The 14,603-nt window shown below is 46.3% G+C and overlaps 1 protein-coding gene across 1 annotated transcript in view; it reads left to right on the top strand.

The window, feature by feature from the left end:
• Nucleotides 1-9,240, top strand: part of GPC2 (glypican 2) — a 74,204-nt gene extending 64,964 nt beyond the window's left edge. Inside the window, exons 8-10 of the mRNA XM_086945988.1 lie at nucleotides 5,088-5,224; nucleotides 6,437-6,615; nucleotides 7,153-9,240. Of these exons, the coding sequence (XP_086802114.1) occupies nucleotides 5,088-5,224; nucleotides 6,437-6,615; nucleotides 7,153-7,373 (537 nt within the window). The 3' untranslated portion in view covers nucleotides 7,374-9,240. The remainder of the gene's footprint in view (nucleotides 1-5,087; nucleotides 5,225-6,436; nucleotides 6,616-7,152) is intronic.
• Nucleotides 9,241-14,603: the final 5,363 nt, after the last annotated feature.

The raw sequence follows: 14,603 nt of genomic DNA, 5'->3' as shown, positions 1-14,603 counted from the left end.
TTTTAAAAGGTGAGCATTGGAGGAAGCTGTAGTACTAGTAAGGGGGGTAAAGGAATGGTCAAGGGACACATCAAGCACTGCATTAAAATCCCCACCCAGGAGCCACGGGTTGTCCCTCCACCGGAGCAATATCTCCGAGAGACCACCCAAAAAGGTGCCCTGAGCAACATTGGGGCCTATAGGGAGCCCAGCAGTATCGGTTGACCGTTCAACCTGCGATTTATCAGGACGTACCACCCCATTGGGTCTTCCAGAACTTCCTTTTCTTCCCATGGGACCCTAGCTTTAAACCATACCATCACCCCTCTAGCCATGGACGATTAATTGGTGCTGTATATCTGACCACGCCAGTGCCGGCGCAAGCGGGTGGCTTCAGTAGTTACTAGGTGTGTTTCCTGTAAAAGTGCTATATGTGTCTTGTGACGCTCTAAGTAAGCATAAATGGCATAGTGCTTAGAAGGTGTCTGTATGCCCTTAACATTCCAGGTTAGGACGTTTAAGTCGGTCATCGGGGCTACTAAGGTCAGTGCGTCCAACCCGAGGGCAGCAGGGCTCCCTATGTGGGCGGAAAGGACGTGAAGGCGGCAGGTCTGCATGGGCGGCGACTCGTACAGGGGAACAAAATTAAGAAGGTGGGGTAATATGGAAAGTTCCAACAGGACAAGAGCGGAACCCCAACGTGAGGAACTACCCAAACTATCGATCCAAGGCATGGTTATGGAACTATCCTCGTTGTACAACTGTGGGGAAAAGGTAGACCAGCGAGTAAGAGGAGGCAACGTGTAGAGCTTCCCCTTCAGTTATCGCCAGTAAGACAGGAGGTAGAGCATCGCAAAGAATGGTACAAGAGAAAACATAGGCTGAGCCACCACAGTGCCCTAGCAGGCTTATACAGCCCAAGGCCATTATCGTTGGGGTCTCTGGGGGAAAAATGGCCTAAGAGAGGAAATAGTCAATATATGCCACACCCCGCCAAACGTCAGGGGAGTGAGGGGGGCCATCGCATAGCTGCCAGAAGGAAACAAACAAGTCCTGAAGTAGTATGATAGTCCAACATGTACTCAAAGTTAGCATCAGATAATGCCGTTTGTGGGGTGATACCCCGGAGCGGGGGGAAATCTGTGTCTAATGACCACTCTGGCGTGGTGTCAGGGGCTCCGGATCCCAGCGGAGAGGCAACAGGGTAAGTCGGGGACAGATATCTGGGGGGCTGGAGGGCCGACGTCGCCCGCAGGGCCCCCTGACGTTCCAATCTGATTTGGTCGGGCTGGGAATGGTCACTGCATGCCTCATGCTCCTGGCCCTTCCCCCTCTGCGCTTGCCGCCGCAAGAGCGCATCACGAGGCCGGGACTCATTGGATGATTTGGGCGCAGTAGCCAACCCCGTTTCCTCGAGCCATTCCCATGCCTCAGCGGGGGAGTCAAAGTATTTAGTAGCACCCTCTTTGATGATTCTCAGACGGGCCGGGAAGAGCAAGGAGTAGCGGAGGTCTAGATCCCAAAGTTGTTGTTTCACTGCTGTAAAGGTGACTTGCCTCCTCTGCACCTGAGCTGTGTAATCGGGAAAGCGAGAAACAGATACGTTTTGCACATTAGGACCAGGATGTTTGCCCAGCTCTCACAGAATAGCATCCCTGTCTCTGAAGTTCATGACCCTGAACTGGAAGGGGCGGGAGTGCGCCTCAGGAGGGTGTCTGCGTGCAGGTATTCGGCAGGCTTGCTCCACCACAAACTGTGGGGAAAGCAATCCGGGGGGCATGAGCTCCTTCATCCAGGTCTCCGTAAAGGTCTCTGGGTTCAGCCCCTCCTCACCCTCAGGAAGATTCACCCCGCGCACATTGTTCAGGCGCGAGCGACCTTCCGCGTCGTCCACCTTGTCCTCCAGCGTACACACCCGATCCAGGAGATCTTGAAGCGCGGAGGAGCAATTCTGGGATCTGGGTCGAAGGTCTGCCAGTGCGGCCTCCGCATCCCGCACACGGTCTGAGAGTTTGTGCTGGTCTGCCCGGAGAAGTGTAAAGTCTGAAGTAATAGTGTCCATGCGGCCCTCCAAGGAGGCACGGGTCAGGTCCAGGGTGCCGCCGATACGCTCCACCGCCGCCAGCACAGAGTCTAGTTTGGTGGCAATGTCAGACGGGCCCATCTCTGCCGCTGCCCCGGAGGTCGTTAGTGATGCCTCAGCAGGCCCCCCAGAAGGTGTATCACAAGAGGGGTTGTTGTGCAAGCGGCCCATGGCGATCTGCTGAGCGCTCTTCATAGGCAGCAAGATTAAAACACTCCGACAGCGGCCTTTCCAGAAGGCTAGGGTCCGAAGCGGTCGGCGACACTGAGCGCCAATATTAGCTTCAGGGGCAGCGAGGCACAAACCTGATCACCCCTCCAGAGTCACAGCGAGCACGCCCACTCAGTCCCAATCCCGCAGTAACGAGGGCCCCTGGGCCCAACCGACCCCCGGGGGGCCCCCACCTCACACGGGCTCCGCAGCACCAGGAACCCTGTAGAGGCCGCAGCACGCGCCCAGGCAGTGGGGTCTCCTCCCCGCAAATAATCTCCACATGAGCCCTAGGCCTGACCAGCCCCCGTGGCTCACACCAGCCGACCGACTCGCCTAAGCAGCCTCGTTGCAATCTGGCAGGGGGCCCCCCTAGGGCTGACCGACCCCGTGGCCCCCCACTGCCACCAGCCGGCACCACCAATGCTCCCCGCAGACCCACCTCAATGATGTATGTCACACCCAGTGGCTCCAGTGCGGCCTGCACCAACCTCCACACCAGAAGGCCAGGCCCCGGAAAAGGGCACCACGGCCCAGTGGACCACGACAGCTGTAGCAGTAAGGGTGAAACTGTGCGCCAGTAGTAGCAGGATACAGGCAGCAACCACCTCACTGCAGCCACAACAAGTGCAGCCACTCAGCCCCAGCCGCATGGAGGTGAGGGCCCCCTTGGCCCGGCCGACCCTTGTGGACCCCCACCGCACACTGGCGCCGCAATGTCAAGAGATCTGCATGGGCCCCAGAATGCGATCAAGCAATGGGATATCCCCCCACAAGGAACTTCCACAGAGCCATAGGCCCGACTTGCCCTCGTGGCTCACACCAGCCGGCAGGTCAGCAGTAGCAATCGCGCTTGGGCAGGCAGGGGGCCCCTAGGCCTGACCGACCCCCGTGGTCCCCCACCACCACCAGCTGGAACCCCAAGCTCCCCTTGTAGTCCTATCTCCGTTGGGTGCACCTCACTCCAGCGCCGTAGCAGCAGCCTTCCGCAACCGCAGCACTCGTCGCTGGGACCAGGTCTCTCCTGCAAGCTGCCCAGCTGTCTCCACCGTCACCGGGCTGCACAGGGCAGGAGGCGCCCCCGCAGCCCGCAATATTACTAGGGCAGGGGCCAGGGGCATCAGGCAACGTCAGGAGTGCTTCGGCTGCACAGTCACCCCACACGGGCTGTAGCGCGGCCACGCTAACGTGCCCGGAGTACAACCACGCAGCAGGCCGCAATGCTCGGGACCGCTGCGGAGCAGTTCCAGGTCCCGGGCGGGTCTTCCCCAGCAGCACAGGTTCGGCTTGCCTCAGCATGCGTGTACAGGGGCCAAGCAGAGCCCCGTAAACGCCGGATGCGCAGGATAACCAGGGGATACGATGCGGAGCGTTAGTAAGACGCGTCCGCCATCTTCAGTGCCTGGCCACGCACCCCTCCTAGAGATTTATCTTTAATATAATTTTTGAATTTACAAACACTCCATGGTACTTCTGGGTAGCTGCGATTGTTGCAGCTGTCCATGAGTCCTCATGTTTGTAAGCATTTTTAGGGATCAATATTGTATATTTTTAAACATGTGTAAATGCTTTTGAACAGGGATTTGCCCTTGCTGTTTGTTCTCTTATGCAAATGTTTTCACATGAACTAACCTCATCACCTATACTTCCAACAAATTTGGATGTGTCCATAGTCCCATTGCCACCCTTGATATAGATTTTGCTTCTGTTGTTGACTTGGTTAAACCATATCCAGAATGGGAACGTACCTTGGAAAGGTTTATGAATATCAACAAATTCATGTTTGTGGTTGTTGACCAACTTTCCAAGGCAAAGTCCGCTCTTCACCTCTGGCAGGAGATTTGCTGAGGCAATATTTTGCACTATCCTGGTTTAACACTGCATGTGAATAAATCCTTTTAAGAATGTAAATGAAGGGTTTGTGAACTGACCTTCCTATATCATGCACAAATAGTTTTGTGACTGAGGAATTTTTCGACTTAGGACTTGGCTTTTGTCTGTAGATTCCCTTCAACTACTTGAGTTTCTGTGGCCCAGTGTGATCTGCCCTGTGAATTTACTCCACTCTGGTATTGATTCTACATTCATCATGAGTTTATCATCATATAGTTCTAGTTCACTTTTCTTGTGTGTATCCTAACCCTTGCAAGAGTCAAGCAATCTCGATAATGCGTAGCCAACATGTTCCTGTGTATTACCCTTTTGGCTGGGTCAGCTGCACTCTTGTGGCTTTCTGTTGTTCTTGTCTATTTGTTTTGTTAATCTTCCTATTTCCAGGGAGTCAATCAGGGCAGCAGTATTTGACTCTTGTGTCTTTCTCCTGCAGTGTAATAAGATTATTGCCTTTGTTGTGAACCACCTCTTTATCACCTTAGCTGCTTCTCAAATATCCCTCCCCAGTGCTGCGCTGTCCATTGGAACAAGTGCTGAATGGACGTCCAATGGTCGTGCACAGCACTGGGGAGGTAGCGCTCGTGACGACCGTTGGCCGTCAGCAGCGCTTAAGAGGTTAAATTGTTGCTTTAAAATCCTCCTAAAATCTCGAGGAAGTACTAGTAAGTACAAGTTGCACATTTTAGTGACTATTATACTGATAGTCATTCGTCCACCTTTCTCTAAAAGTTACTCTCACCTACCTCATCCGAGTTATGTTTGTTAAAGAGGACATGCTTGGTACAAAAGACAGTGCTTCAAAGTTTAACTTTGTTTATGTTGAGAGGAAACGTTATCTTGTAAGCTTGCCCAAGTATTGACATGCCACAAATGCCCTGATGATGACCATCAGTGTATATATCTCTGCCGCTTTCTTTCTCAGATCACAGACGTCAAGGAGAAGCTGAAGCTCATGAAACGCTTCTGGGTAACACTTCCACACACACTCTGCAGCGATGACAAGGTGGCAGCCGATGTGACTAATGAAGACAAGTGCTGGAACGGTCAGGCCCGGGGCAGGTAACTGCAATGGAAAAGCGAAAGAGGAGATGGGGAGGTGGCCACTGCAGGGACACATAATGGTGGGGTGATTGAGGATCAAAGACAAGTCAATAGATCCAGGCAAACTAAGACAACAAGTAAGACATGGTAAGGAGAGAAAAATAAGTTGCAACAAATTCACAAGGCAGATGAACTGAAATGAAAATAAGTTTTATAAAGCACTCGATTGCCCGAGTGCGTCTTGGCGCTAGGATAACACGGAAGGATAAAGATTATGAGCCCGGTTAGAAAACTATAGATAAAAAAGCTACGTTTGGAGATTCTTTCTAAAAACAGACGGGGATGGAATGGTCTGCAAGTGAAGATGTAGGGCATTCCACCATTTAGTTGTGCCCTAAAAAAAACTTCTTCCCCCCAGCAAACTCGTTTAAAACTGAGCACTGTAAGTTTGCCTGCTGAAGAGGATCGAAGTGGCCTCGAAGGAGTGTATCGAACACATTTCTTTTTAAAGTAGTTGGAAGCATCATCATGTAAGGCTTTAAAGACTATGCAAAGCGCCTTAAAGTCTATTCTCTGCTTTACTGGCAGCCAATGAAGCTCCAATAATGCGTTCATTACTGAATTGTGTCTGGGTATACCGAGCAGTAAGTGTGCCGACGAATTCTGCAGGATCTGTAACTTATTGAGGAGCCGTTTCTTTAGATTGATGTACAGACCATTGCAGTAATCTATTTTGGACAGGTGAAGTGCGGTTACTACTAATTTCCTCAGCTCCAGTGGAATAAAAGGCAAAATCTTTCTCAGAATTTTTAGCGTCAAAAAGGCATTAGAAGTGATTGCATTTACCGGTTTGTCAAAAGACAGATGGTTATCAAATGTCACCCCCAGATTCTTCACCTTTGTTACTGGGGTCGAAACTGATCCAAGATCAACTGGCCACCAATCAGGGGACCAGAAGGAGACCCATTTTTCGCGTAGTAGTAAATCACAGCAACATTGTCTTGTGGATGGATAGATGTCGTAATGCAGGGAAGTATGGGCAAGGTGGGTGAGATTGGGTGGAAATACAAGAATGCTGAATTCTACATCTGTAATGCTGAATGTCTGTGTTGAACAGTTTGATTGGGTCTACCTGTCCCAAACTCTGGAATCATGGGATCCGAGCTTCACATCTAGTTTTCACTTTATCTTGCTGTTTCTCTCATTTGCTGTCTCTCATGTCTCTGCCAGGTATCTGCCAGATGTGACTGGGGATGGGCTGGTGAACCAGATAAACAACCCTGAGGTGGAAGTGAACATTGAACAGTTGGATGTTCGCACTCGCCAGCAGATAATGCAACTGCGCATTACCACCAACCGTCTACGCAGCGCCTACAGCGGCAACGATGTGGACTTTCAGGATGGAGCCTGTGAGTGCTTAAGCCGGCTACTGTAGTCAATCATTCCAGTCCTTCCCTATCATAAATGCAGGCTGTTCCCTACTTATTACTGACAATCTGGAGTTGTACATAAATATCACAATGAACATAAGAGTGTGACTTCACCCCATTCCATAGCATTCAGTACAACACCAGTGCTGTCACATGCAGGATTTCAATGCAAGCTTCCCTCGCTGACAACAAGTGAAATCACTGGTAACAGTGAAATCTTCTGTCATACATAGAATAAGTAAAACATGAGTAGAGCCACTGCAAGCGCAGTAGGTGCAATGTGTCTGGCCTGCCTTTCTTTGGGATAGGTGTGGGTCTGTTTGTATTTGTCGAAACCAAAAAAGTCTATTGAACACCTCAGAGATTGGTTGTGCAGTAAGCAGCGTAATGATTTGTCTGATGTTCCAGTAGGTATTGCAGTAGGCAGCTCGGTGACTGAATGCACAGTGCAGTGCAGAAAGCAGCTATGCCATTGCTTTGTGGACTTTATAATGAATTACCGTTTTCTTTTCACAGATGACGATGGCAGCGGTGGATCTGGCGGTGGTGAGCGTTATATCGAGGACCGGCCCTTGGGACCAAAGCCGGGTGTCCGGCAAGACGAAGGCCGCACTACACGCAAAGAGCGACCAGGAAAGGGCAATAGGCAAAACCAAGCTAACTGTGGCGTCACTGTGGAGATTTCCCCTATGTTAGTGCTCATGGGGTTCCTCCTGCTCACCTGGTGCTGGCGGTAGCCCTGGTATCTCTGCCCCACAGGGAGACCGCAAGCTCGCTAAACGGTACAATGGCGGAGGACCATTTCCTTCAGCACTGTCCAGTGGGGCCATCTCCAGCAAGACCCCTCGAGGATGGACTTTGTCGGATTTTCCTTTCTCCTGCCTCAGATGCCTCTCCAGTTGGAAACATTGCTCCCTTATCCCTTGTATCCTGGACCTTCCTTTATTTAAATGGTATAAAGCTCACAGAGCCAGTTACTCTGGGGCTTTGCCACAATATCCTGTATATCAGCTGGAGAAGCCCATTCAGAAATCAGAGCACATGGGCAACTTACGTTATAGTGACACTACCCTGCCAGCAGACCTTGGACTACACCAGGGGCATTTCAGTTAGCAAGAAAGTGGGTTTGGGGTCTGCACTTTGAGAATGTTGGAGGCGGGATGGTGTTCAACGATTGTCGTCTAGGGCAGTGTGAATGTTTACCATGGTCAATGCGTGCCTGGAGCACATTGGACTCTTTTCTGCCACCTCAGTCAGGGTTCTTTTTCAGTATTCTGGGCTTATATTTGAGATTGCCCCCCCATTTAAGCAGGAACAGGGAGCGTACTACAAGAATGTGTCTGTTCCATGGAGGGGTTTGGGGTGCTTCTTTTAAGGGGTGGGATAGGGATTGGGGCTCACTTCTGCTGAATCAGGGCTGTGCCCAGCTTGGCTTAGTGTCTTATACCAGGGGTTGGGTGGGATGTTTCTTATATTAGTGCATCTTATGTCTTCCAGTAATGTTAAGAAGGGAGTGCAGAGAGACTGCTTTGGGGACAGGCTGTGAGAACATTTTTGGCCCTGTAGCCATCCAAATCATCCATGAGATTGTGAGATCAAAGGGGAGTTTATCCCAACAGTTACCCCCCCCCCCCCCCCCCCCCAGTGTCTCTCAATAAATCCAGTAGCCACAGTAGGGAAAGATACTTACAAGAGTAGTTTCCCAACTATCTTTGTCAGTATTGCCCTTACAACCAGTTGGGGTCACTCAGGAGGTCGTTATACAGCCACCTCCTTCAGTATTACAATCCCAAGGGCTGAACCATGCAGGAATTGTCCCATTATTTCTAGGCTGTTACACACATGGGTGACCCTTAGGAGATACACTCTGTGCCATCAACCCCACTATGCCCACTCATAGACCCATGGGGTGACTCTTGGGAAATCACCGTCTCTCATAGTGGCCCCGATATAGCCAGTGCGCAGACTCATGAGGGGAAACTTGGGATATCACTTCAGTTATCTCCTCCATTATTCCCTTTCTATCCACTAATTGATCCATGGAAGTGAAACTCGATAGACCATTTCACATCCATGTATCACAGTGTTGCCATTAACATTAGGTATTGACATTTGGTCGATCAATTCATTGCATTCTCATGAATTATCTCCTGTATAGTTAGTTACTGATTCATTGGGAGATCCCATCACATTCATCGTCTCCAGAATTTCATTTGGAACCAAAGGAGACCCTCAGTACATCACATTACAGCCTCCTCACCTCCAGTGTTTCCCTTATTCTTTTGCTCTGTGTCTGCACGTGTATCTTCCTCCAATATTATATATAGACCGCAGGTCTTCTCTGTTGAGTTGTTTTATCTGTTCCCTCTGTTGCTTGTTATGTCGCCTCACAGCTCTTTATCCTTTTTCAGCACTGCGTCTCATTCAGTCTTTCTCTCTCTCTGTTTCTCTCCTTAGACTTTCTAAGTAGCACAACGTAATGTCTCTTTCTCTAGTAGGTGCTGTTTTTATTTGAATAATTGAAAGTTGGCCTTGGGTCAGTGTGCGTTTGTGTTTTTTTAAATACACGATAAATAAAGATTAATTTATTGATTTTGAAACCTCTTCCCTTGTGTTTTTGTGTCGAAAAATGTTCCTAACCGTACACTTCACGAATAAGACATAAGCACATCATTAAGTTACATCCCAGGTTAATTCCAGGTCCAGTCCCAATCAATTGAAGGACAAATAAAAAGGATTGACTTTTTGAGATTGCGAAGTATTTAGTAACGCATGTACCCCACTACTGTGGAGACAAAAAAAGCCAGTAGGTCTCGCCTTTGGCACCTGTTGAATATATCCCCTAATTTGGGGACAACCGAACAATAGGCCCTGTGCACTCACCTGCTAAACTAGATACCCCTCTGGCTTAAAACATTTCTAACAATGAATACTTGAGCATGGAGTTTAATGCTAAATTCTGCACAACCAACAATACATTTCATGTAGCATGATGATTCATTTATTCATCAATGGCTGACAAATAAAAGTCTTTATACACAAGGAACATTCATCAGATCAATACTCATGAAAACCAAAATTGAACAATGATGTCAATTAATTATCAAAGCTCCAGATTCTATTTGTCTCTTCAGACTGTATTGGTAGTAAAGTCCATTGTTCATATAAAATAGATGAAATATTCAGAGGCATAACAGCACAAGAACAGCCAACACGCATTTCGCGCTAACACCACTGCTTCTTTAGGGCTGTAAGATAACAGATTAACATCTTGAGTTGTGCACCTCTACTATTTTCAATGAATAAAACAACACATTAGACTAATAAATAACATAATATTGATATTCAAGAAGCCACATAAAAGTGGATGTCTGTACAGCACTATGCTACGACACAACATTTATGCTTGTTTGTAAATATAAACCCAAAGAGAGGCCTCCTCAACTAGAATTAGAGGAAACCGAGAAATGAAGGGAAAGTATTAAAGTGAGAATTTATATTATCGGCTTAGCTAGGAACGTTTTTATCTGTATATTAATTGCTAAACCTCTGATAAGATTAGATTTTATAACTAGTTTGACTGGAGGGGCTTAGGGTACTTGATGCTCTGTGTAGTACCACTGATGACAAGTAATCACGAGAAAACTGCAAGAAATCTATAGTCAAACAACACAAAAAAGCAATAATCTCCAGGTTTAATATTCCTAAATTCCAACGTCCTAAATTCCCTCTTACCGACTAAATTCCCTCTTACCGATTAGTTAGAATTTTTCATCACACAACTATTAAGAATTTTTCAACACACAACTATAAATCGTTCCAAATTCTCTCAAAAGCCTCTCCAACATCAGTTACCAATAGTTACGTGTATCACTATGTCACTTCTCAGAATCCATCATGCATAATATCTAAAGCAAAAAAAGAAAGCCTAACAATGAAATTCATGCAAGCCTCAACAAAAGAATACCGAAACAGAGGAAAAAAGCATTTATGCCATCAACATATTTACCTCGTGTTCCGTTTCATAGTTTCCTGTTAATAAACATTACTCATCAGTAACCAACCATTATTCCTTGATATCTCTTCTTCATCCCAGACCTTAGTATTTGGGGATATACAAAGCTGTCTCAAGATTTCAACCAAGCCACTTAATGTAAAGAATTTCTTCCACATATTGTAATGCTGTGGGGTATAAGGCACTGCTGTGATCTTTAGGAATCAGGACAATTATTATACAAATGTAAAGGGTTCCTGAAGAGGACTGAATGAAGCACACATGTTCAAGAGGAATGTAGTCTCACGTTTTGTAATTGTGCTTTATTCATGTTCTGTCTATATTGTACATGCAATAACAACTTTAAGTTACACCCTGTATGTGTTTGCATTTTAAAACACGCATCTATCTTTTTGTACAGATTTTGAATGTTATTCTCTGACATAATTTTGTTACAATTGAATGTATTTTTTTTTTAAGTAACTTATTGGTTCACCCAATATTAAGTGCATGTGGTTATCTACATTCAGAATGCCATTTCTTAATGCTAAGTGAACAGTATTGCTAGTATTTAGCCAAATAATCATAAATCCATGTGGATCCAAAATTAAGACAAATTGATGTTTATCTTTATACAGTCTTTTTTATGATCTTCTGATGAAATTTGGATTTAGATTTTTCATAATGGAACATATTTAATCTCTGGAGTGTTTGATTCATAGATTGGTTTCCGAAGTCTATTAGCGAAAATTAAAACGCTACCTCCAGCACTTAACTTTTCACAGATTCACATGCTTGAACTATTACAGGTCGTCGTACAAAGGATCCTCTCTAGTCAATGTTTTAATTGTGATGTACTTGTAAACTCGCTCAGCGTGCATTGTCACTTGCCGCACCGTCAGTTGTTCACCTGTCAGCTCTTGAGTTGACAACCGCATCTACAGACCAACCCTTGTTGGTACTTCCTCCATCAACAGTGTCTTTATTGTTTGTGGTTCCTTCATAGTCAGATGTTGCACTGCTGTCATCTTCTGGAGACTTTTGAGCGTCTGCCTCTAAACTGAAGGTGCTTCAATCAACAGTGGTTTCATGTGCTGCTCGAGTCTTTTTAGCATCTTCTGCCATGGTCATTTTACCAGTTTAGTCAAATTTTTAATTACATGTTTCCCCATCAGCGTACCTTTCGGACCTCCAGATGACCTCTTCTCAGTGCAGGCCGGTGAAATGGAAGAGGAGGCCCTGGACCAGGATGATGGGGAGCAGGATCTGGGATACGCAGACCCTTTTATTTTTTTGTGAAGTGGAGGATGATAGGATATTAGTGACCAAAGAGACACTGGAGCAGAAGACTTAATGTTTTAAGTATTGTAGTTAGTTCCTATATTCCCAGTAGGCTCTGCACATTGGAATAATATATCCAATAGGTTTGACGTAGGACTTGGGTCGACTAGGTCTCTATTGAATACATTAGACTTAATTGTGAGTGCCAGCTAGCTCAGCAGTCACTAGAAACGTTCTCGAATTCACAAGAAGGGATTAGTTTCTGACAACCGCATAAACTTGACAACTTTCTTTCCTCAAGAATAAACGTAACTTCAGAGTCGTGGAAACAATAGATAGATATTTTACTCAGTCAATCGTGCATGCTTCGTTTCATCAGAGGTGCAGGGAAAATAGAGAGACGGGCATTTTCAATAAAAGGATTTATTGAACAGTCCTCTTTCTCATGCAAGTAAAGTGAACTGCTACAATCGTAATACTGGCTGCAAAGTATAATGCGTACAGCAAGAAGAGTATTATAAAATAATACTGTAAAAGCATTGTATGGTTTCTAAACCATAGATAAATACATACATAAACAACAAAGGCTAAACGTATTCAACTGGTGCTTCTAAAATACGCCTACCCCAATGTACCTAACCTAAGTCTAGTACGAGGGAAGAAGTAAGTGTGGTGTAGCATAGGTTTAGTTTCTTTGCCAAGAATCTATCCAAGATTTCTCTTAGGGTCTAATCAGCTCGGTACCTTGGTTTTAGAATGAAGGAGGTCTGGTATCTCTGTCTTGGACCCGATTTCCCAACACCCCGCAAGGGGAACTTGAAAACACTGGAGCTGGATTCTCGCTGAGAGAAATGCAGCCTCTCGATCAGTGCGTCAGCTGGAGGGTCGGCTACCTTCGGCACTTGCTGTAGCGAGTTGCGTCGGGCAAGTAGATAGTCGAGCTGCTCCGAACCACAGTGTCTTTGCTAGAGCAAGTGTAGGCATATTTATACCTTGAAGGTGCCTAGTTTGACGTAAAGTCGGGCATAATAACGTCATCAAAGAACCCCAAGGGAATGGTAGTTCTTTGAAAACTCCATGAATTCTAGGACAAATCAATATTCAAGCAAGGGGATGTCCCTGACTGCTTACGCGGATTTTCCCAAAAAATCGTTGTGTCTTTTTGGATCGGGTGGAAGTAGCCATGCCTGTATTTGGACAGCATGGGCTATGTCTAAATATGGTTAGGATTTCTATGCCTATATAAGGGCAATGTGAATTGTACCTATGTAAGGGCATGAATCAGTAAATTTCGCTCGAATCCTAAAACGCCATACAACAGTATGTGCTAGTTGAATCAGAGGTGGAGGAGCTACGTCCGCGGTTTGAACACAGAGTGCACTTTTATGAGCTACCTCTCCAGCCACACAGCAGGCATGACAAGCAGCCTATAGATTACAATGATTCAGGTTCCACTCGACTTATTGACTTCCTTCCAGACTATGATAAAAGACCTATACCCAAGCTTTTTTTCGTCTAATACCCTCTCCTTTACCTTAAGGGTAGATACCTTTAGTCCAGCACAGCAGGCTTCAGTACTATTAGTTGTTGCACTTATACCTGTCTAGACATGGCCACAACCTGTGTTTCCTCCTCCACCACCTCTTCCTCCACTTCCATCACCACATCATCCTGTAGCACCTCTTCCTTCTCCACGCCAGAAGCGGTAAGACACAGATCATGATTAGTAGGATGTGGACGAAGATTTTACAACAATGAAGGAGAAAATGCAGGTGCTGATGCTCAACGCAACCTGAGGTCCAAGTATTCTGACAGAGCTCTGTTCCTCGCTCTGAATGATGCCAGTTTTTAACCGATCCCTATGAGGTTTGCCATCGATGATGTTGGTCTCTTCCATAATCTGCTCCGAAGTGCGTTGCAGACATTCGTCCTACCCGTCTCATCCACTAAGGAAGCGTGTTTTCAGTCTCTTAGATGTTAAAGCGATCCTAATTCTTGTCCAGACAAAAATGAGAAGCCCAACTTTAGCTTCAGCTACTCTCTTCAGGTTGTATAAAACAATGAAGGCTCTAGACCAAACTCCTGTCTGACATTTCAACAATGGACCAGTGACCTTTGAGGAACCTTTTATCTCCTTGCAGTGTCTCAACTGATAAAGAAGTTGTAAATGGGAATCCATTTGGCAAACATGTTAAGATCCTGGTTGTCACTTCAGTCATGATAACCAACCCTTCAGCCATTTTATTGACCAATGAAAGTTATGGCATGACATCTCTCCATTTACTGCGAAGCCGTAAAGAGGAAAAAATTCAGGTGAAAGATATTTTGAAAGAGGGTGAACTGACCTCATCAGCACTCATTGACCTTCTAGGGACTCCTCTACGGCCAGTTTAAGCGAAAAGGACAATCAAAGAGTGCAATGGCTGGCACACAAACACCACCTTGCTTCCTGTGGTCTAAAGAAAAACCATGGATATGTCTTTTGAGGAAGAGAATATGTTCAGGATCCAAGATCATGACACCTGCAAAGCCTTCAACGCTGATAAACAGAAATCGTTGGTCCCTAAGCGCTTTTCAAAGGTGAAAGACATACCCGAAATACAGGTGGCAAACTCAAACAAGCGTTGACAAAGCAAATAGCTTTGACATTTGTATGGATTGCAGATATGGCATGTGCTCATAGTACGACCAT

Source organism: Lissotriton vulgaris, chromosome 12 (genome assembly GCF_964263255.1).
Source record: "Lissotriton vulgaris chromosome 12, aLisVul1.2, whole genome shotgun sequence".
NCBI classification, from domain to species: Eukaryota; Metazoa; Chordata; class Amphibia; order Caudata; family Salamandridae; genus Lissotriton; species Lissotriton vulgaris.
This window is presented reverse-complemented; position numbering and strand designations above follow the sequence as displayed.